This window comes from Passer montanus, unplaced genomic scaffold (assembly GCF_014805655.1).
Source record: "Passer montanus isolate IOZ18808 unplaced genomic scaffold, ASM1480565v1 scaffold140, whole genome shotgun sequence".
In the NCBI taxonomy this organism is placed as follows: Eukaryota; Metazoa; Chordata; class Aves; order Passeriformes; family Passeridae; genus Passer; species Passer montanus.
Window position 1 is genome coordinate 1,251 of NW_024360942.1, and position 21,291 is coordinate 22,541.

General features: G+C 55.7%; 3 protein-coding genes across 13 annotated transcripts; all 3 read left to right on the forward strand.

Moving 5' to 3' along the window:
* Window positions 1-78: 78 nt before the first annotated feature.
* MIER2 (MIER family member 2) lies at window positions 79-12,281 on the forward strand. Of its 8 annotated transcripts, none has more exons than XM_039700438.1 (13): window positions 79-2,233; window positions 3,589-3,676; window positions 4,467-4,663; window positions 5,131-5,256; window positions 5,901-6,024; window positions 6,662-6,771; window positions 7,395-7,464; window positions 8,228-8,394; window positions 8,841-8,922; window positions 9,017-9,111; window positions 9,895-10,127; window positions 11,023-11,159; window positions 11,771-12,281. In XM_039700438.1, the coding sequence occupies exons 1-13, from the start codon at window positions 2,144-2,146 to the stop codon at window positions 12,244-12,246; spliced, it is 1,995 nt and encodes a 664-aa protein (XP_039556372.1). In that variant the 5' UTR covers window positions 79-2,143; the 3' UTR covers window positions 12,247-12,281. The 8 variants fall into 8 exon arrangements, with proteins under 8 accessions (XP_039556372.1, XP_039556378.1, XP_039556373.1 ...); XM_039700444.1 differs by having other exon boundaries at window positions 9,895-9,998; XM_039700439.1 differs by having other exon boundaries at window positions 8,243-8,394.
* Window positions 12,282-12,820: 539 nt separating this feature from the next.
* Window positions 12,821-14,791, forward strand: LOC120498099. 2 transcript variants are annotated; one of them, XM_039700447.1, is made up of 2 exons: window positions 12,821-13,257; window positions 13,392-14,791. In XM_039700447.1, the coding sequence occupies exons 1-2, from the start codon at window positions 12,849-12,851 to the stop codon at window positions 13,931-13,933; spliced, it is 951 nt and encodes a 316-aa protein (XP_039556381.1). In that variant the 5' UTR covers window positions 12,821-12,848; the 3' UTR covers window positions 13,934-14,791. The 2 variants fall into 2 exon arrangements, with proteins under 2 accessions (XP_039556381.1, XP_039556382.1); XM_039700448.1 differs by having other exon boundaries at window positions 12,821-13,239; window positions 13,374-14,791.
* A 2,189-nt stretch (window positions 14,792-16,980) lies between these two features.
* PLPP2 (phospholipid phosphatase 2) lies at window positions 16,981-21,291 on the forward strand. 3 transcript variants are annotated; one of them, XM_039700458.1, is made up of 6 exons: window positions 16,981-17,138; window positions 18,883-19,034; window positions 19,358-19,635; window positions 19,802-19,859; window positions 19,966-20,142; window positions 20,223-20,360. In XM_039700458.1, exons 1-6 carry the CDS (start codon window positions 17,087-17,089, stop codon window positions 20,358-20,360), a joined length of 855 nt encoding a protein of 284 aa, XP_039556392.1. In that variant the 5' UTR covers window positions 16,981-17,086. The 3 variants fall into 3 exon arrangements, with proteins under 3 accessions (XP_039556392.1, XP_039556394.1, XP_039556391.1); XM_039700460.1 differs by having other exon boundaries at window positions 16,984-17,134; window positions 20,223-21,291; XM_039700457.1 differs by lacking the exon at window positions 16,981-17,138 and adding an exon at window positions 17,892-18,219 and having other exon boundaries at window positions 20,223-21,291.

Here is a 21,291-nt window from a genome sequence, read left to right on the forward strand (position 1 = left end):
AAGGGGCTCCTGGGCGGGACCCCGCGGCCTGACCCGCGGCTGCGGGGCCCGGGGGCGGCGGGAGAGGCTGGGCGGAAAGGCCCCGGGGCAGCGCGGAGTGGGAGCCCCGGGGCCGCGGCCCCGCAGCGGTTTGGGGCCGCTGGAGCCGGGGTCGGGGTGTGGAGCTCTTGGAAGGGGCTCGCAGAAGCACTCGGGTGAGAGGCGGCCTGAGCAGCGAGGTCAGGATCCTGGGGATGGCAGAGGGCTGGGGAACGTCTCGGGAATGTTGGTTTGATGGTTCTCACCACCTTGCCAGGGGCCAGAAGGGAAGGGGGACCAGGTGGGGACTCCCCACTGCCTCCCCTGTTGGCGTGTTGTGTTTGCCTTGTGCTGAAGTGTTTCTGCCGTCGCTCTGTCGCTCTTGGAGCTGGTGGTGCCCCTGCCCATCGAGCCTTGCCATGTCCCTCAAAGATCCTTGACCTGTGGTAGTGGTTGTTGTGACACATGCACACTTCATTTCTATGGCATGACCCTCAGGGTGGCCACAACGTGGGACAGGGCTGCTGGGAAGACTTTGAGGTGTTCTCTGGCAGGATCTCAGATCCACACTGGCTGTGACAGCGTCTTGTCTGAGGCAGGGCTTCTCTTGCAGGGTATTTCAGCATTCTGCATGAGGAAGGTGCTCCTGGCCTGTTTGCCCACCCACCATGCTTTGGCCTTTGGTGGAGTACCAAGGTTGTTGCATTCACTTGTGTCAAAGCATTGTTTGGGCACGTTTTTTGGTCAGAGTTCTGCCTCAGCACCCTGCACGGCTGTGGCTCAGAGAGGTCTGTCCAGGAGACATCCAAAAATTGTCATTGTCCCTTGGATGAGGTTGTGGAGCATCTCTGCACAGGTGTGGTGGGACCCTGGTCTTCCCGAGCAGTGCAGAAGGTGCTCTGTGTGTTATCTGTTCATTCTTTGGTTTTTCAGAGACACGACTTGCAGGACAAATCTGTTTCCATGCCTGCTGCTTCCCTCTGCTGCAGCTGGGGTTTGTGGAAAATGGCCCCATGGCCAAGGAGTGTGCCCAAGGCAGAGGAAGCAGGGAGGTGTCTCACTGAATCTGAAATATGTGCTAGACTGGCTCAGGAAACTGTGTTAGTTATTGAAGGGTGGCACTGGAAGGGGAAATTTTGGTTTTTCCTCACTTTTTTGCAAGAGTGATTTCAGTCTGGAAGGTTTTCTCAGGGTAGACACAATTGGCCTCAAGCTGGGGGACAACTTTGTCAGGGCAGAGAGCTCAGACTCTGCCTGTGTGTCCCAAATGATGGCTGAGCTTCATTCCATGAGCTCAGAGCCTTGAGTCCACACCTGAGGAGTGCAGGAGTCACCCAGAAATACAAGCATGAGAGTGAGTAGTTGACCAACCTCAGTGTAAGTTCTGAGAGGAAAGTTACTCCTATGCCCGAGCAGCAGAAACTGACAGGAGGAAAGCAGTGCTGGGGATGGTAAAGTGAAATTAAAGGAATTTAAGCTCCTTTTTTGCCCCCCAAGATTAAATGCCACATGGGCATAGGAGCAAATTTCCAGGATCACAGTGCACTGGGAGAATAACTGGAGAATAACTCACAGAATCCCTCACCAGTGGCACCCTGGCCCAGAACTGTTTTGTTTCTGGTGTGTGCTGTGCTCTTGCATTTCTGCCTCCTGTGTGATGTTTGAAGTGTCAGGCTGCACCTACCTCACCTTCAGACCAAGCAACTCCACCTCCCATGGCATTGGTAATCAGGGCAATCAGAAATATTCTGTCATCAGTTGCATTTTTAAGCCAGACCTGCCTTTCTCTTCTGTTCCTTTGACTCTTGTTTCTTTGGTCTTCTGGATCTGTGAGTAATCTGAGGGATTGTTCTGTTCCACATGTGTTCACATGGGGCATGGAATGGGCCATTTGCTTTGGCTGTCACTTGTTTCTTGTTTCCTCAGCCCCAGCAGAGCAGTGCTGGTTATTCCATGGTGACTCCATTGCTCTGGTGCTCTGCTTTGGAGCACTGAACTCTTGATTAATTATGGAATTGTCACCCTGTTGTAGTGGCCAATCCTCCTCCTTTCAGCACCTGGTTATTAATAGGAGATCTCATTATTCCTGAAGTATTCTTGAGACCTTTTCAAGCCAACCCCATCCATGCCAACAGCTTCAATCTTTGTTTTCAGAGGCCTTATTGATCCCCAGGCAAGGAGGTGCCATTGCTCTACAGATCAGTGCCTGAGCAAAGTGAGTCCTGCAGGTTGTCCTAGACCTGGAGGGAGTAAGGGTACACCACACCCCTTCCATGAACCATGGTTGTTTCTTGGAAGGATTTCTCCAAGAGGGTTTTGTGCTGGGTCACATTCCAGCAAAGCCCAGCAAAGGCACATTGACACTTTCCTGACTTGCAGAGCCATTTCCTGGTGTGACCATGCTCAAAATGGAGTCTGTCCCCTTCTCCTTTCATCATCCCATAACTTCTCCCTTCCCTTTTCATGTGCATGGTTGCAGGGCTCTGTCTGGAGCCAGAGTGATCTCTGGGGGGGTTATCTTGGGGGATGGGGGACTGGAGGCATCTTCTTGGTTATTATGGAATCTCCAGTCTGCATGTTGGTAGCTGAAGGAACTCAGAACCCACAGTCTGTGGTGGCTTTTTTGGTGAATACTTTGTTGTTAGAGGATAGATTTTAATGTGAATCTGTTCTGTGTTTTCTTAAATAAACTGTGAGAGGCTCCCATGGAAGGCTGTAAATGTCCTGCCTCCAACTGAGTGAGGAGTGCTGGTGCACAGCTGAGATTGTTGATGGCTGAGTGTCCTACAGAGATGTCATTGGGGACTCTGGGATTTCCTTCTGCACTCAGGTGCTGTCAGTCACCCACAAGCTTTGGTTGTTTACCTGTTTGCTCCCTGCCTGGGCTGAACCTGATGAACAGCACTTCCAGGCACAGCAGCCTGAGGAACAGCAGATGTTCTCTCTGGGCTGTTTTCCTCAGCCCATGCTGCTGCCTGAACTTGTGACCGGGCACCAAATGCCACCCTGCAGGTGCCTGCTCTGGGGCTCTGCCTCTCCCACCTCTCCTGTGCCACTCCTGCTCCTGCCAGGCTCCTCCTGTGCCTGCTCTGCTGTGTCTTTGCTCCTGGGTGCAGTGAAGCACCAGGGAGAAGCCGGGGTGTTGTGGCTGGCTGCTCTCTGAAGGGTCAGTCCCTAAAAATGCTGTGCTCAGACACAGTGTGTGTGTTTAAAATAACAGCTGAGGGTCCAGATCCTCCTTTTAAGTGAAGATGTAAACCATAAAGATCTGAGTCTCAAACTGGTGGGGGGATAAGTAGTGAACAGAGGTAAAATAGATGAATGGAGGTAAAATAGATGGAGGTAAAATAGATGGAATGGAAATACATGGACTGAGGGAAGGTGAGGAGGCCAGGAAGAACTGTTCAGTGCCTGGTGAGAACAGCACAGTTCCCAACGCTGCCCTCTGGGGCTTCGGGCAGCCTTTGCTTTGAGTTTCAATGAATTGCACTTGCTGCTGGGGTGAGGTGGTGGAGGGTGGTGTGTTTTTAAGGGGAGCTGTCTCAGCTGTGTTTTTCTCTCTTCCTGAAGGCCTCAGTTGGCCGGCAGAGCCCCAGGGTGGTTCCATACCCAGCCCGTGGCCTATGTCCTGGAGAGCCCGCCCTTCAGAGCGCTGCAGGTACCTCCAGCTCACCTCCCTCTGGCTGCTGGTGTGGTTTCCAGAGGAAACAAAGTTACTGTGATCACTTCCCTGCTCCTTGCAACCCCTCCCCAGCCTGCTGGTTGATTCCCATGCTGTTTGACAGAGGAGGAAAGGTTTAAACGTGCCAAAGCTCCTACAGGTGTCCATTTGGCCATTCTTGAGTAAGGGGAGATTACCTTGAGTAAGGGCTGATTACCTTTTCCCCCCATTTTTCCTCACTTTTATTGATGTATCCAAGACCCCTTCCCAGATTTGACAGGATTTATCCTCATTGTGGTCATGGCAGGTAAGGCCCTGGCCAAGGGCACAGGTGCAGTGGCACTGGCAGCAATCCCAGAAAAGCATCTCATGGGGCTGTGGGGAGGGAGAAGGGAGAAAGGGAAATCCATGAAAGTAGGAGATAAAAAGAAGTATTTGGCCATTCTTGAGTAAGGGGTGATGCCAAAGCTCCTGCAGGTGTCCATTTGGCCATTCTTAAGGGGTGATTACCCTAAAAATGCCCCCAGGTGAAGGAAAGGCTGCAGTGTGTGTACACATGTTGTGAGAATCCAGTGGGGAGTGAGATACAAATACTCAGAAAAGCTTCAGGTTCAGCTTCCAGTCAGTTGTGGTACTCAAATGTGCACAGAACCAGGCTTTGTGCTGATGGAGTGAGTGCTGCCAGTTGTGATCTCTGTTTCCTCTGTTCTGCCTGATCTCTTCCTCTGGCTTATCATGTCTGCACACACAACAGAGGGGATGATCCCTGGCTTTGTTGCATCTCAAGGTGTGGTCCATGGTGATGCTAGTGTCCAACTCCTTCTGATCCCTGCAGTTGTGTCAATGGGCTCAGCTGATCATCGACTGAACCTGGCAGAGATCCTTTCCCAGAACTATGGTGTGAGGGAAGAAAGGGAGGAAGATGATACTCAGGAGAAGCAGAAATCTTTAGAAGAACTGGAGAAGAGTTTCAGTGCCTCTCAGGTAAAGGCAGCAGGGGAGGGGAAGGGAAATTACCTGGAGGATTTGCTTGTTTGCTGTGTGTGGCCCTGACTGCAGCTGTGGGTGGTCCCACGGAGACCTCAGTGGAACACAAACTGTTCTTGGTGACAGGGAGTGTCTCTTCAGGCCAGGCACAAAATTGGTGCAGGGATTTGCTGCTCCCCTTCCTCTGCTTAAACACACTTGTGCTGTCTGGCATCTTTCACCTGTTTGAAATCTAGAATAAAAGATAAAGTTATTTTAAAAATGCCCTAGGCCATATTGCTTTGGGGTGAAAGTTCCTGGCTTTTCCATACCTTTGAGAGGCACAGGTTACAGTGAGTCCCAACAGTGTCACCTGAGGCTGCTCAGAGCCCCCAGAGGAGCTGAGCTGCCCTGACTGCCTCTGCCTGTGTGCTGCTCTTGTGGTTGTTCTCCTCCTGATGCAGCTTTGTCCTCCTCTTGCTCAGAGCAGTGAAATGCCATTTGAGGAGCTGCTGGCACTGTATGGCTATGAGGCATCAGATCCCATCTCGGAGCAGGACAGCGAGAGCAATGACATCACCCCCAACCTCCCTGACATGACTCTGGACAAGGTGAGAGCAGCTCTCTGCCTGGCTGTCTGCACGTGGGCTTGAGGTTCCCCCTGTTTCAGAGGGGTTGGAAGGGGCCTGCCTAGTTCTGGTGTCCAGTGGGGAACACCAGAAACACCAGTGTGAAGTGTTTAGAGGAGAAAGGAGAAAGGGTATCTGTTTCAAAATGTAAAAACTCTGTGTGGAGCTTTGGTTACAAAGTATTTGCACATCCATGCTGGTGTGTGAAGAGCCAGGGAACGTTTCTATCTTCTTTGTATGAAGCCATGGCTCCTCTTGTTCTAGCTCAAGTCTTCAGAAAGTGGAGGTTTTTTTGGGGGTTGGGTTGTTTTTTTTCCTTTGTTTCTCCTTCAGGATCTTTGAGATATTTGCTGTGAGTGGAGCTCTACAGAAGGGGATGCTTGCTCATACTGTCTGGCTTCCATAGGAAGCCACTCATGACACTTGTTAAAGTGCTTCTAGGGAAAATAGTCTGGGTGTGGTGGGAGTGTGAGAGAGAATCTGTCTTTGGACAAGCTGTGGGAGGGTGAAGAGATCTGTGGACGTGGCCACTGCTGGCCAAAGATGCTTTTACTCTAGGCCTCACTCCCCCTCGTATATTTTTTTTAATTTAAAAATATTTTTCACTTTCTTGTTGTTGTTAAAAGGAACAAATAGCGAAGGATTTGCTTTCAGGGGAAGAAGAGGAGGAGACCCAATCTTCAGCTGACGATCTGACTCCGTCCGTCACATCCCACGATGCATCGGACTTATTCCCAAACCAGCCTGGCTGTATGTGTCACTAGTTCCTAAGTAGCTGCTGTTCACTTTTACATATGATGTGCAGGGGAGGGTGAGAATGGTTCTCTTAATTTTGTCAGTCTCCTGACATCAGATTTTCCACTTTTCCTCCTAGGGACTGTCTGCATGGCAGAGGCGTTACCGGGCTTTGGGTAGGACAGGACAGAGCGTTGATGAGCAGTGGGATGAGGGGAGAATTTTCTCAGAATACTGAGAGAGTGGGAATTGTTTTGCTGCCTGCTGTAATTGCAGTCTGAAAGATCAGTACCTCATCTGACATCTCTACAAGTGAATAAATTCAGTAGTAGTAATGGAGTGATGTATTGTGGCAGTTCCTAAATGTTGGAATATGTGGGAAGCCAAAGCACGTGACAGGGACTCTGCGTGAAGTGATGTTATTTCTTCTGCTGTCTTGCAATACTAAGGAGTCTGAGCTTCCCCAAGTTGGCCATCCATGGGGCAAGTGTCCAAATTCTTTTACTTAAATGAGAAAATTAAAATACAGGTAAGTTGTCACTGTAGACCATGCTGAAAGGGACTTTAGGACAGAAAATGAAGGGAAGGAGAGAGAACATAAAGGAATAGAATAAAAAATTTGTAACTACAATTCTTTTCCTTTCCCACAAAGCAAACAACTTCCTTGCTGATGAAGACAAAGAGCCATGTTCATCACCATGTGCTTCCTCCATGGCTGAGGACTCAGAGGTGGATTCCATCCCATCCAATGAGTGTAAGAAGGTAAATGACCTGAGTGCATTGGGAAGGGGGAGTCCTGAATTGGAAAAATGCATGACACCAAAGCCCTATGTTATTTTCCCAATTGGCTTCCTGATGCGTTGCATTTTGTGGGTGACAGTGGCAGATGTGGGTTACAAGAGGGGTTTTTAATACAATCTTAAAATTATCTTCTGTGTCAAATAAGGGAAGTCTGTTGTGCCTTAGTAAATTAAATCTGCAGCCTGTAGCCCTATAAAGGTAAAATGCTGTGCAGTATTCCCAGCAGGATTTACTGAGGGGGAACCATCTCTCTAAAGAGAGGAGCAGGCTTCCAAATTCATCCTGTCTGTGAAGGTTGCAGGAGAGCATCTACATTGCTTTATTTTCACCCTTAACTGCTTGCCATAGATCCCTTACATTGAAACTATGTAAATGCTGAAGGTCCCCACAGTATCATCTGGCTGGTAGTAAATCTTCTTAGTTACCCTGTAAAATAGACAGGGTTCACTAGAAACAATAGTGACAGAGGGGGCTACCAGTAAATAAATCAGCCTTGTAGTGGTGTAGTCCCTAAATCATGAATTACAGCCTGCGTGGAGCATTTCCCATTGCAGTTTTCTCACCTCTCTGTTGTGGGATTTCAGGAGATCATGGTTGGACCTCAGTACCAGGCCACTGTTCCCATCCTCCGTTTAAACAGGCACAGGCAAAAAGGTAAGGCAGCTCTTCTTTGTGCCTGGTTTGGGGGAAGGGCTGCTGGCAGGGGGTTTTGATGGGATCTGGATCTCCAGCCCTGCTCTGGATCTCCAGGCTTGGCAGCTTTCAGTGCTGACAATCAGATTTACTGGCTGAAATGAGCCTGAGTTAATAGGGATGGGATCACAGGACTGAATGGTGAAGCTCATGGAGAACTGGGTTGGTGTGACAGGTTTGCAGGAGGGGGTCTCGGAGAAGGAACACCCATCTGGGGATGCTCTGATTTATTCTGACATCTTCCTTAAGTAGTGAGTTATGTCATTCAGTGCTCCCTGGAGGTGATCTGTTTCTGATTTTGGGATGTCTGCAGAGCAGACAGAGGTGCCTTGGTTTGCAGATTGTGTCAAATAATGAGTGCAGTATGAGTGCCAGCTTGTTGAGCTTCTGGACAAGAAAGCTAAAACAGTCTTTATTTGCCAGGATTAATTAATCAAAACAGCAATCTTTGAGAATATGATAACAAAAACTTTATCAGCCAACCTTTCTGAAACAATGGAAGCAAGCTGAGCCTGTGCCAAAGGCCCTAAAAGAGATATAAAGAGCTTATCTGCCTCCAAAATCAGGAGGGAACATGCAGTGCCTTGAGGGATGTTTGTCATCTGTAGTGCTGAGCTGGAACACCAAGCAAAGATCTCCTCCCTCCTCTGTCTCCCCCATGCATGTCCGTGCAGACCACTTCTCAAAAAGCAGCAGAATTCTCTGTTTGATTATCTTATTTCAGTGCTTTTTCTGTTAGCCTATGAGAATGAAGATCAGCTGCTTTGGGACCCAAACATCCTCCCTGAGAGGGAGGTGGAAGAGTTCCTGTACCGCGCCGTGAAGCGCCAGTGGGACGAGCTGTCCAGCAGCAGCCTGCCAGAGGGAGAGGTGGTCAAGGACAACGAGCAGGTGAGCCCAGGGCCTCCTGCAGCCCACACAGAGCCAGGTGGTGCTGGCCCAACAGTGCCACGTCCCCTACAGAGGGGAGAATGAGGTCAAACTCCAGTGATCCTGGTGGATAAGTGAGGGTGTGTGCCCAGCTGTGCCCTGGGGAGGTTGGTTGCCCTCCCATTGGGAAGACTGGGAAAGTCAGCAGATCAACCATTTCAGAGCAGCTGTGTTTACTTCAGGCTAGCCTGGTTAGATTCTGGTGGGGTTGCATCTGTTGAGTGCCAGTGTTTGTAATCCAGTGCCTTGAAAAGTGGGGTAATCTCTGCTGGTGGTCAAGCTGGGGTTAGCAGCAAGGTGGCTGCTGGGAAATGGAAGTTTTATGGGACAAATGTGAGTCATGAGTGGGCTGGTTTGTGGTGTGTTGCTCAGGTACGTGCTGTGAGTGATTTCCTTCTGTTTCCCAGGCTTTGTATGAGCTGGTGAAATGCAACTTCAATGCAGAAGAGGCACTGCGGAGGTTACGGTTCAACGTGAAGGTTATCAGAGGTGAGGACCCCCCTCTTATTTGGGTTCATCAAGGCACATGAAAAACTCTTTCTACATTCTGCACATCTCCCCCAACTCTTTCTTTCTGCTGCAGATGAGCTTTGTGCCTGGAGCGAGGAAGAATGTAGAAATTTTGAACATGGCTTTAGGGTCCATGGGAAAAACTTTCACCTTATCCAAGCCAACAAGGTAAGGCTGCTCCCCCAGGTGAGGAGCAGGGGAAGCAGGAAGGTGCTTGGGCACCACAGGTGTGCTTTGGGCCTCGGCTGACACAGGGAGTTCAGGATGGCCGAGTTCCAATCCCAGGCTTTGTGTTGACTCATGCCAGCAGGTGATGGGCTGTTCACTGCCCTGCTCTGCCTTATTTTCCAGGTGGGAGAAGTCACAAACACCACTGACCTGCATGAGTGATGTCAGTTAATTACTGATTAGCCCTTTCTGGAGTCTCAAAAGTTCTTTCCAAACTCTCAGCCCTTGCAGTACTTCTGTGAATGAGTGAGTTGAGCATGTGGATGTTTCGTAAAGTCCCCTGGGGTCCTCTAGAATGGCAGATGCTGTTGTAGGGAGAGCTGGGCCCCGGGACATGCTGCTGTGCTGGGAGTTGGCAGAACCAGAGAGTCCAGTTCTACCACTGGTTAACTGTAGGCATGTTGACGCTGGCCAGTGCCAATGGATGCAGGTTTGCTCTCTCTGCTAAGTGTGCTGCTGCTGGAAGCACAGGAAAGTCCTGCACGAGTGTGTGTGGCCCACAGGGGTCTGTGACAACAGCTGTGTGCTGTGGGGAGTTCTTTCTCTGGCCACCTCGGAAACCTCAGTACGTGCTTCTGTTCTGCAGCAATGTGTCCATAGCAATGTAAATCACTGTAATGCACTTCGAATTTTCTGTGCTGGTTAAATGGGAAGAATAGCTCCTTGCTCCAGGAGATGCACCTGGGTGGGGGTGGCTGTCCTGACTGGGCTGTTTCTCCTCAGGTCCGCACGCGGTCGGTGGGCGAGTGTGTGGAGTATTACTACATGTGGAAAAAATCAGAGCGTTATGACTACTTCACTCAGCAGACTCGTCTAGGAAGGAAGAAGTACGTCCTCCACCCTGGAGCCACGTGCGTGGAATATTCTCACACTAAAATTAGTAATATTAACCTCCCAGTGAAGATTCCTGCTGCAAAGCACCTCCGCTTAACAGACTGCGCTTTCTTCTCCAGAAGGTTTCTGGGGTGGGAGGATGGAGGGATGCACGGGGTGTTCTCAGAGCACAGGCACTCAGTTGGTGTGGGGAGGGAAGATAAAAGAGCTGTGGACTTTCTCGTCCTTTTCTGTGTGTCAAAAGTAGTTTTGTTTCAGACAAACACATCCACAAAAGGCTGGGGACAGGGATTCAGAGCTGACTTCGGTGAAAGAACTCAGTTTGATGAGGTTTTGGGAAGGGAGCTTTATAAATTCAAAGATGTGCTTATTTCTGGTGGTTTGGAACCTGAATTAATTTCCCTTTGAGGCAAATTCTTCCCTTTGAAATGTATGCTAATTACAGAAGGTACTTTTCAAAATACACCTTTTCAAAAAGATTGAAACGGAAATCTCTTAATAGGTCAAAATGAAATATTGAAGCTGAATCAATTAAAAACATCAGATGAAGGCTTAGGTTTTTTTTTAAATTCTGATGCAAGACAAGAAAATGCCTGAAATCTTAAATCTTCCCAGGATGGGAAAATATCTTCTCATCACTTGCTCTTTGCTGGCACACTAGGGACCCACCGCAGTCATTCCATGAATCTGGGTGTTCCCTGGGTGTTTTTTCCATGTATTTATTTCCCTTTGGAACAGGCTGAAGCTCACAGAACTGGGGGCAGAGCTCTTTAGGAAGCTGGAGAGCCCATTTTGGTTTGTCATGGGCTGGTCTTGGCCACACTGTTACCTGAGATCACCTCCTCAGGGCAGAGTAAACCAGGCTCTGCAGAGCAGGGAGGGATGGACATTCATTCTAGTGGTGTCTCTACAGTCCCATTGCTTTATTTTTTGATGGGTTTTAATCCCAGTCAACCTTTCTCCTGCCTGCATCTCTCTGCTCAGCAGGTGGTGGCAAGGCTCTCTGTTTCCTCACAGGGATTTCACTGACAATGACCTGGATGGGGTTGAAGTGGAAAACACGAATCGTTCTCGGAGCTCCCCACCAATTCCCTCTGCAGCTGGCTGCCTGGATGCTCACTTTGGTCAAGATCAGATAGCAATTGAGAGCACAGGTAATTCCTTTTTGTCTGTCTGCCATGGGGTTTTGGTGTCAGCAGAAGAGTCTTGTCTGTCTCTGCATTGACCAGAGGTGACTGTAAAACAGTTGTTCTGTGTTGGGATGGAGGGGTGGCCTGGGTTACTCCCAAAACAAAAGGATTATGCACTGGGCACCTGAATGAGGTGCTTCCAAAGCACTGACACAGGCAGCTCCTCCAGAGGCTGGGTTAAGGCCCCAGAAGTCAGGTGCAAGCTGCTTTCACAGAGCTGGCTGTGAGAAGATCTGCAGGAGGCCCCACATGGCTTCATTCCCTCACTGTCCTGCTGCAGATGAAGGCTTTGTGTGGACAGCTCCCAGGGGTTGTTGGCACGAGGGGATAGGATTTAGGGTTTGGCTTATCTCGCAGCGTGTCTGTGAGGTTTCCTTTAATTTCCATAGAAACACTGATGGCCTCCCATCTGCTGTGGGCATCTTGCCTTCCCTCTCTAGGGGCTGCCAGGGGATCTTGGTTGCTGTAACAAAGAAACACTTGTGCCATGTAACAAATACTTTTGGGATTAGGTGACACTGTGGACTCACTGTGACTTTCTCTTCTTGTCCCCCTCTCTGTCCCCACCTGAGCAGAGCCCCTGAGTGTGGAGAGCACAGCCTGCAGCCTGGGCAGCATCAGCGAGTCGGGGCAGGGCTACGAGTGCAGCACCCCCTCGGAGACAAACTGCTCCTTCGACCCCTCGGAGGAGGCGCCCGCGGGCGCTGTGCCCGTGCCCTGCCCTCGCCACACTGCCACCCCCTCTGAGCCCGAGCTCTTCGCCCTGCCTCCCGCGGGACCAGGGCTGCCAGAGAAGCAGGAGACGTTGCAGAACTCTGGTGAGACAATAACCATGGACCTCGCTCTCCCTGCAGACATTAACGAGGGGCTGCCCTTAATTGCTGGCCCTGTGGATTTGGACAGAGAGCCCGAGGCCGTGGTGGCCCCCGCGCAAGTGTCCTTATCGGTCACAGATTTCGGTCTCATTGGCATCGGAGATGTAAATACTTTCCTGACTGCTCATCAGGCTTGCCCAGCACCTGTGGCTCGGTCAGAGCCTCTGTCACAGTGAAAGTCTCCAGTCACAAATTTGTCACAGACCCAGCAAGGACTTTGACCTGACTGAGTGAAATTCTGGAACTTCCGCTGTCCTGTAGGGACAGTTTGGAGCTGTTGGTCGGAATCCGTCTTTCCATCCTCCTTGATCCAAGGCTACAGTGAAACCAAACACCTTTCTGCTCCGGTGTATCCTGACACAGTTGTGCAAAGTGGTGGCTGGCTTTCCTGGGTGGGGAGGTCCCTCACCCCCCTCCTGGCTGACCATGTGTCACCCCGGGTGATGCCAGTCCGCTCAGAGAGTCCCTGCCTCGGCACAGGGGACGTGTCCCTTGGCCCCAGCAGGACAGTCTGAGGGCAGAGGTGCTTTGAGAAGAGGGACGTGTCACCATCATGGTGAGGGTGCAGGCTGGGGGTCTGAGAGCCTGGGAGGGCTGCAGGGCAGTTCCCTGCAGAGACGGGCACGGCGATGCCAAGGGAGGCTGACCCTCCACGGGCAGCGTGCTGCAGTGGGAGCCACTCACCCTGTCCTCCTCCCAGCAGCCATGGGTCATGACAGGCAGGCACACAGCTGCTCGTGGGATGGAAGCACTGCTGTGAGCAGTGAGTAAGGGGGTCATGCTGCTGACAAGTGCTTTGGATATGCTGGAGTGGGGGAAAGTAATCTGGGACATCTCCTGTCACCTGTGCACAGCCCCTGGGACCACAGCAGGCTCAGGGAAGGGTGTCCTGGCTGGCAGGGTCACCTTCAGTCCTGCCTGGGACACTATCCCAGGCTTCAGAGAGGAATGGGACAAGCTGGCCCTTAAGGAACATGTCATGGGACAGCAGTTGGGCTCTCATGCCAGGAGCACTGGCAGCAGCCACGTGTTCCTTTCTCTCCAGCAGCTCAAGGTGGGATGTGGCCCTTGGGCAGAAGTGTCAGGTTTTGGAAAGGGATGCTGTGTGTGCAGCAGCATAGTGTGCACTCGAGTCCTCACTTCCCCTGCAGTGCTGGGCCAGGGAGAATTTCTGTGGGGAGTAACAGGAGGTTCTAGACTCAGAGTGATGCTGGCCAAGAGCTTGGTGCTGCTGCTGGCAGGGGATGACCGGTGTGCACTCGAGTCCTTCTCACTTCCCCTGCAGTGCTGGGCCAGGGAGAATTTCTGTGGGGAGTAACAGGAGGTTCTAGACTCAGAGTGATGCTGGCCAAGAGCTTGGTGCTGCTGCTGGCAGGGGATGACCTCATCTTCTCTGGGCTGAAGAGGGATAATGCAGGTGAAAGCATCTGTAACTTCCCAGTTTGTTCCAACAGTTTGTCAGCAGAGGGAGGAGGTTGCTTAGCTCCCAGGGTGCCTGGGATATGGGTGCTAGCACAGCGCCAGGCAGGGGAGCACAGCATCCCTGGGCTTCCCTGCCCTCCCTGTGTCACAAAACAGGCTGAGAGGAAGGTGTGTCGTTTCTGCCATGTTCAGGAAGGTGCCAGGTGCTGTGCAGAGCCACAGGAGCCTGTCCTTGGCTGTGCTGGAGTCCAAAGCTGCTTCTCTTCCCAGGTGTGTTGCAGGTGTGGGATTGGCCACTGGCTCAGTGTGTTCTCATTCCCCTTTCCCATGCAGGGAGTGCTCTCCCCTCACCTGCTGGGCAAGGCTCTGCTGCAGACAGAGCTGTGTTTCCTCCAGCTGTGTTCTGCAGCTGGGAAGGGGCTTGGGTTGAGGGTTTTGTAGGGTAGGGTCCTTGGGGCTGTGATGTGCACTTGGCAGGTACCTAAAGCCAGCAGCCTGCATCCTCCCTTTACCTGGCTCTGGGAAGTTGTGCCCAGCCCTGCAGCAGGAGCACAGAGACAGCATCAAACAGCCCCGTGGGGTGTCAGGATTAGACCTTGTCTCATCTCCTAAGCCCCAGGTCTGGTCTCTGTGCTTTAGCAGGGGTTTGCTTTGGCCCCCAGCTCTGTGCTGGGAGTGCTGAGCCCCAGGCAGGTGCAGCTGCTCCTGGCTGCTGGGAACAGAGAGCAAACACGAGTGCCTGCTCCATAGTGGAACTGCCCAGGCTGAGATTCCCCTTTTGTGGGGTGAGAGGAAGCTCCTTGGCTGAAGGGAGAGGAGGAGGCAGGGTGAGAGCACAGGCAGCCCTCCCAGGGAGGGCCAGGCCTTGGCATCTCCTCCATCGGCTGAGAACATTCTTATTTTCCTGAAACCATTTTTTCTTTTGGTTTATTTCAAGCCCTAGTGAAAGGAGAGGGGAGCTGGCTGAGGCAGAAATCTCTTTATGTCCTTCAGTGTTGTTTACAGATTTGCATGGGGTCTTTCAACATGAGTGCAGCGCTTTTTCCACATAACTTTGAGGGAGAGGAGTGAGAAAGGCTGGGACAGGGAGGGGGAGTCACTGGGGGAGGAGGTTTGGTTCTTGTTTTTTTGGGGTTTTTTTTGTTGGGGTTTTCTTTTTCCTTCTTACAAAGCACACTCACTTTGAGCCGCTCCCCATGCTGGACTCTTTCCTCCCTTGCCCCCCAGCCCTACACTGTGAAGTGACACTGCCTTGAAGACCCCTCACCGTTATTTATTTAATTAAAACCTAATTTGAAAGTGAGACAGAAGTCTGTCTTCTTCTTAGAGGCCAAGATGCAACAGTTCAGTGCATAATGATGGTGAAACAAGAACAGGGGTCCCTGCCTCTGCTGTCTGATCCCCTCCTGCTCCCCACCAGTGCTCTCCTCCAGGCAGGGCAGCATTCCCTGTGCCAGGGATGCCATCCCAGCCTTGGAGGAGACCCAGAGCTTTTCCCTTCCCGTGCTGCAGCTGGAGGGAGCTGTTTGTTCCTCTCACAGGTGCCCCAAATCCTCTAAAACCCTGGCAGCCTGTGCCAGGTCTGGGGCGTTGAGAGGCAGGACTGCATCCAAACTTCAACCAGAAAAAGCTCCTGGAGGCAAGAGGAGTGTTCCTGCTGCAACTGCATTGTGTTTCCCCACCCCACAGTCTCTGTTCCATCAGAGACTCCTTAAATTCTCTTCTCCTGCTTGTGCCTGGCTCTGCCTGCCTGTCCCAGGGCCCTGGGGGCTCCAGCTCAGCAGCCCCCAGCTCTGCCCGGAGAGGCGGGTACCAGGGTGGGCACAGCCCAGGGCAGGAGGGACGGGAGCGGCTTCCCCCCTTTCCTCGAGGCTCTGACGAGCAGCGGGAACCGCGGGGGTGCTTGGAGCCTTCGGTGGGACCGCGGTGCCTCTCCTCCATGGCATCCATGGCATGGTTTCAGTTCAGGAAACCGAGCGGCAGGACCGGATCCCCCGGGCTCTAAAGACCCCCGGGGCAGGCTCCGGGCTGGATTCCGCCGCCCCCGGGCTCCGGGGCAGGCTCCGGGCTGGATTCCGGGCCGAGCTCCGCCGCCCCCCGGCCCCGGCTGCAGCGGCGGCGCTCGGGCGGCAGAGGGCGGGGCCGGGCCGTGCTGGGCCGGGCCGGTCCCGGCCGGCACCCCCCGGAGCCCCCCGGGCAAAGTCGTGCGGGGCCGTGCGGAGCTTCCTCTACGCGTCCGTGCCGTGTCCCCGGAGCCCCACGCTGTCACATCCGTGTCCCCACGGCGGCCCGGCCCGGAGCCCTCCCACAGGCAGGACTGCTGGAGGCTCTGCTGAGGAGGGGTTGATCAGCGGTGAGAGAGCGTTTTAATCTTCACATCTAAGCCCCCCGGGCAAAGTCGTGCTGGGCCGTGCGGAGCTTCCTCTACGCGTCCGTGCCGTGTCCCCGGAGCCCCACGCTGTCACATCCGTGTCCCCACGGCGGCCCGGCCCGGAGCCCTCCCACAGGCAGGACTGCTGGAGGCTCTGCTGAGGAGGGGTTGATCAGCGGTGAGAGAGCGTTTTAATCTTCACATCTACTGCACGACACAGCCTGGGCATCCCCCCAGCTCTCCTGCCTCGGGGCTCTCCGTTGTTCGGTTGGGGTCTGCAGGCAGCGTGTGTGGGGCACATCCTGCCCCAGCGGTGTGCCAGGGCCCCCGTGGCACCGGAGGGCAGGAGGAAGCTGCACCGGGGCACATCAGGGCCGGGGAAAGCTGGCCCGTGGTTCTGTCCCCTCTCCTGAAACTCCCGAGAGTGCTTCCAGCTGTCTCGGCTTCCCACAAACAGCCTTGACATTCTGCTCAGGCTGCGCTTCAGTCACCGCAGTTATCAGCCATGGGTGGTTTCTGTGTTATTTGTTTCCTTCCCGACATCCGGCCTGGAGCAAACAGCCGGGATGCGACTGTCCCTGCTCCCACCGGGAACTGCTGAGGGACCTGTGCTCCTGTCCCCATTCTGGTTTCAGCATGTCCCCAAACCCAGCGGGAAGCACCGGGATGTCGGAGGCTCAGGAAATACAGCCCAGTGTCTCGGGGTAAATCAGCTCCTGGCTCAGCCTGTGTGCTCACTCCGGTGTCTGGACGTCCCTGCTTCCCTCGAGAACCCATCTCGCCACCGAGCCAGCCTCACGTCTGCACAAACCACCGCAGCCAGCACATTTCAGGGCCACAATTTTCCTTTTTGCCCCTTTTTTCCTCCTCGGGACATAGGCCCGAGGCGGGTGGGACTCGGGCGGCTCCCGAAGCGGCCTCGCTCGCTTTCTTCTCCCCCTTCCCCTTGGCGCAGGCACGGGCGGGGCGGGCACCGGGGGGCTCGGGAGGGCCGGAGCCGCGGACGCCGGCACGGAGCCGGAGGAAGCGGCGGGGGCGAGCGGGGTCGGGGTCCGGAGGGGTCCCGGCCCCGGCCCCGCCGCTGCCGCCCCGCCCCGGCCCTGGGCGGGGGCACCGGGCCCGCTCCGCCCCGCCCCGCCCGGACTTTACCTCCCGGCCGGGCCCGCGCCGTTCCGGGCCATGTGAGCCGCGGGGCCGGGCCGCGGGGCCGCACCGGCTGCGGGATGGAGCGCAGGAAGGTCTTCGTGGCGCTCGACGTGCTGTGCCTGGCGGTCGGTGAGGGCTCCGTGCCGGCGGCCCCGCCGCGTCCCCGCGTGCCGCCGGTGCCCCCGGTGCCCCCGGTGGGGCTGGCTGGAAGGCGGCTCCGCGGGAGGCACCGCGGCTCCGCGACCCCGCCGTGCTGGGGCAGCGTGGCCGGCACCTGCCCGGACGATCTCCGGGGCTCCGGGCCTCCGCCGGGAGCCACCGGCTCCTGCCCCAGCCCTCCCGGGCTCCTCGGGGGTCCCGGTTCTCGGGGCCGTCCCCTTTCCGGGAACGGTCCCGCGGGGGGTGGGAGCCGGTGTGTCGCTGGCCGGGAGGGTCGCTCGGCTCGGGCGGCACCGGGACGGTTCCGCCGCCGCCCTGGCCGCCTGCCCGCCGCCGAGCCCGGCCCTCCGCGGGACGGAGCGGGGCCGGTGGGCTCGGAGCACCCCTTCTGGGACCCCCTCTGCCCCCACAGTGCGGGGAAATGTTTCTAAAACTGCCGCAAGGAAGTAACGAATTAAGACGGACTAAAAATAAAGGCCCGGATCGGGATCGCGGCCGGAGCTTCCCCGGCTGCGGGGCGGGGGAGAGGCCGGGTCCCGGTGCCGCTCGGAGCGCCTTTCCCTCCCGCGGGCCGGTGCTTTATATTTTTAGGGGAGCTTTTTTTGGAGGATGAAATTATCCAGAAAGAAAATTGGTGTCTAATTTGAGCTGAAAATGGACGTCTGAGGTGTGCGGGGAGGAGGGAGCGGGGCCGGTTCCCTGCCCGCGGCGGGGGCGGCGGGGCAGCCCCCGGGGCTCGCTCGGTGGGCGCGGGAGGCGCGGGACCCCCGGGGCGGGCACGGGCGGGGACAAAGGTGCGGACTCCCGGGAGACGGAGGAACGAGGAGAGGCGGAAACCGCCGGGAAAGGCGGAACTGGGAGAGGAGCCCGGCCTAAGGTGGCCTGCGGGGAGGGGGGGCCGCTTCCCGGGGGAGCGTCCTGGAAGCCGTCCTTGGCCGTTCCTGAGCAGGGATGGAGCAGGAGCAGGGGCCCCATTCCAGCGGGGGGCTGGCACGGCTGCTGTGCGGCGCAGAGACCCCAAAACCCCTCTGGATCTCGGGGACAGTGCTGGGTGAGCTCGCAGCTGCCCGTGGCCGGGGCTGCAGCGTGCTGGGTGGAAAAGCCTCCTTGTCCAGGCTGCCCAGGCAGCACAGCCTCTCCCCAGAGCCCCCAGGAGCCCGGGGGAGAGGAGAGGCTGACAGGGGCTGTGGGAGGATGAGGGGGGCAAGCCGAGTGCACTGGAGTCCCGTTGTGCCTGGACTGGGTCGTGTACAGCATCTCCTCCTGGAGCTGCTGTGAGGGCTCTGCTGGGACCATCTGGGAGCCCTTCCCTGCTGTAAAACAGGTTTACAAGACGCCTGTGCTCGTTAATTTTATCAGCTCTGTCTTCCTAGGCTGGGCAGTGTGAGGAGAGGGCACAGGCCCTCCCTTGCCCCTGCAGTGCCTGGGAGGAGCGGGGCAGCCCGAGGGGCTCTGTGGGTGCCCGTTTGTGGCTGTCTCCTGTGGTATCTGGGTGCTGCAGGCATCTGTGAGCTCTGATAGGGCCCTATCGCTCTCAGGGCAGTGCTCTGCTGGGTTCAGGTCCTCCTGCCCTGGGTACAGGTGGCTCAGGGCTTCATCCTTGGGGGGATCCCTCCCTGGCATCGGGGAGCAGAGACTTAGGGGTGAGTGCTGTGTGCTGGTGTGGAGCCTGCTGGCTGCTGTCCCCAGTCCTCACCCTCTCTGTGCCTTGCAGCGTCTCTGCCCTTCATCATCCTGACCCTGGTGAACTCCCCCTACAAGCGAGGCTTCTACTGCAACGATGACTCCATCCGCTACCCCTACAAGGCAGACACCATCACCCACGGCCTCATGGCCGGGGTCACCATCAGCTGCACTGTTATCATTGTAAGGAGCTGCCACCCCCTTTCCTCCGGGACAGGGCCATGCTGACGTGTTGTAGCTGGAAGCTGGGGCCCAGCACAGCCACCTCCAGAGCCCTGGGAGGGCAGCAACACCCTCAGCTTGAGCCCTGCTCTGCTTGGGGGCAGAGCTCCCACTGGAGTGGGGAGAGCCACATCCCATGGGGCTGGCTCCCTGCAGGGAGGGGGAGAGGGCCCGTGGGCTCCTGTGGATGCCAGGGGCTCCTGTGCCACAGAGCCAGAGCATCCTGCACCCCTGGGGAGCTGCCAGTCACCCCCAGCCCTCACCTCTTCCCCTGCTCTCTGCAGATCTCATCGGGGGAGGCCTACCTGGTCTACACCGAGCGTCTCTACTCCAAGTCAGAATTCAACAATTACCTGGCTGCCCTCTACAAGGTGGTTGGGACCTTTCTCTTCGGGGGGGCCATCAGCCAGTCCCTGACTGACCTGGCCAAGTACATGATCGGCCGACTCCGGCCAAACTTCCTGGCTGTCTGCAACCCTGACTGGTCCAAGGTGAACTGCTCCATCTATGTGCAGCTGGAGAACGTCTGCCAGGGAGAGAGCAGGAATGTCACCGAGTCCAGGTGAGCCACGTGCCACAGGATGTGTCTCTTCCACCTGCCCAGTGGCAGCCCCAGATGGGTATTGAGGCTCTCCTGTTGCAGGGCACAGCCTGTGGAGTGGGTAGGGGTCTTGTGGGGACCAGCTGTGGGTTCGCTCATGGCCTGACCCTTTCTTTTTGCCCCACAGACTGTCCTTCTACTCAGGACACTCTTCCTTTGGGATGTACTGCATGATGTTCCTGGCGGTGAGTGCCGTGCCAGATCCCCCACGGCTCCCCTGCCCCCAGCACCCCGTCCTGGGCTGGCTGCTGACCCCTGCCCTGGCTCATTCCTCCCTTTCTTTCCCCCCAGCTCTACGTGCAGGCCCGCCTGGTGGGGAAGTGGGCCCGGCTGCTGCGTCCCACCATCCAGTTCCTCCTCATCGCCTTCGCCATCTTCGTGGGCTACACGCGGGTGTCCGACTACAAGCACCACTGGAGCGACGTGCTGGTGGGGCTGCTGCAGGGCGCTCTCATCGCCGTCCTCATCGTGAGTGTCCCCTCTGCAGCCTGCAGCTCTGCTGGGCTCCTGCTTGGCCTGACACGGGCCTCCCCAACCTTCCCTTCCAGGTCCACTACGTCTCCGACTTCTTCAAGCAGCGTCCCCCGCGGCAGCGCGAGGAGAAGGACGCGGAGCGCAAGCCCAGCCTGCCCCTCACCCTCAGCGACCCCGACCACAATCACTACAGCTACCGGGGTGCCCCGTGAGCCCGGGTGCAGCCCTGCCCCTCGCCGTGCTCCGGGGACAGCTGGCTCTGTACGGACCGTGGGCTCTGGTGCCTCTGGCTGACACGAGCGGGGCAGCCCTGCCTGTCCTGCTCCCGCGGTGCCGCGGCGCCTGGCTCCCCGTGCCCGTGGTGCTGCCGGTGCCTGGTGATGCCAGCGCCCTGCCCGTGGGGAGGGGATGTCCTCCCCCACCGTGTCCTCCCCCCCTGTTTGTCCGAGTCACGCCCCAAGGCTGCCGTCCCAGCCCTTCGTGCGAGGGAGGGAGGGGAGGGTGGCACGTGGGGGTGGATTTATTGGGCTGGCAGAGCACACTGAGCCAAGAGCAAGCTCCTTGGGAAGGCTGAGGTTGCCTGGGCCGAGTGTGTGTTGTCCCTGTCAAATTATCCAGCCATACAAGTACAAATCCTCACAGGCGCAGAGGGAGCAGGACAGCTTCTGGGCTGGCTAGAGTGTTTTGGAAAGGATTAAAGCAATCCAGAGCTCTTCTCTGCTCCATTGATTACCTTTAAGAGCAGTCCTGCCCGCCAGCAGCTGCTGTGAGCAAAGGGTGCCTGGGCAGGCTCTTCTCTGGCTGTGCCCAGCTCTGCAGTGCTGGGAGCCAGAGCTGTTTGCCCCCTGCCTGCTTCACGCCTGCCTTGGGCACAGGGCTGCTGCTCCAGCCTTTGTCCCTCCTGCAGCTTCAGCTGATGCTTTAGGGTGTGTGGCGGGGCTAGGGAGACATTTTCTGTGGTAAAGGAAAATAAATGGGGATGTGGAGCTGTCCAAATGTCCTGGGAAAGTGGGGGCAGTGGGTACAGAGCAGTCCCATCACTGACACGTGGCTGCCTCCAGCACTGGAGTGCTGTGGGTCTCTTTTTAAAATACATGCATTTTCATTACGATGTTGTTTTTAAATTAGATCATCCTTAAAGAA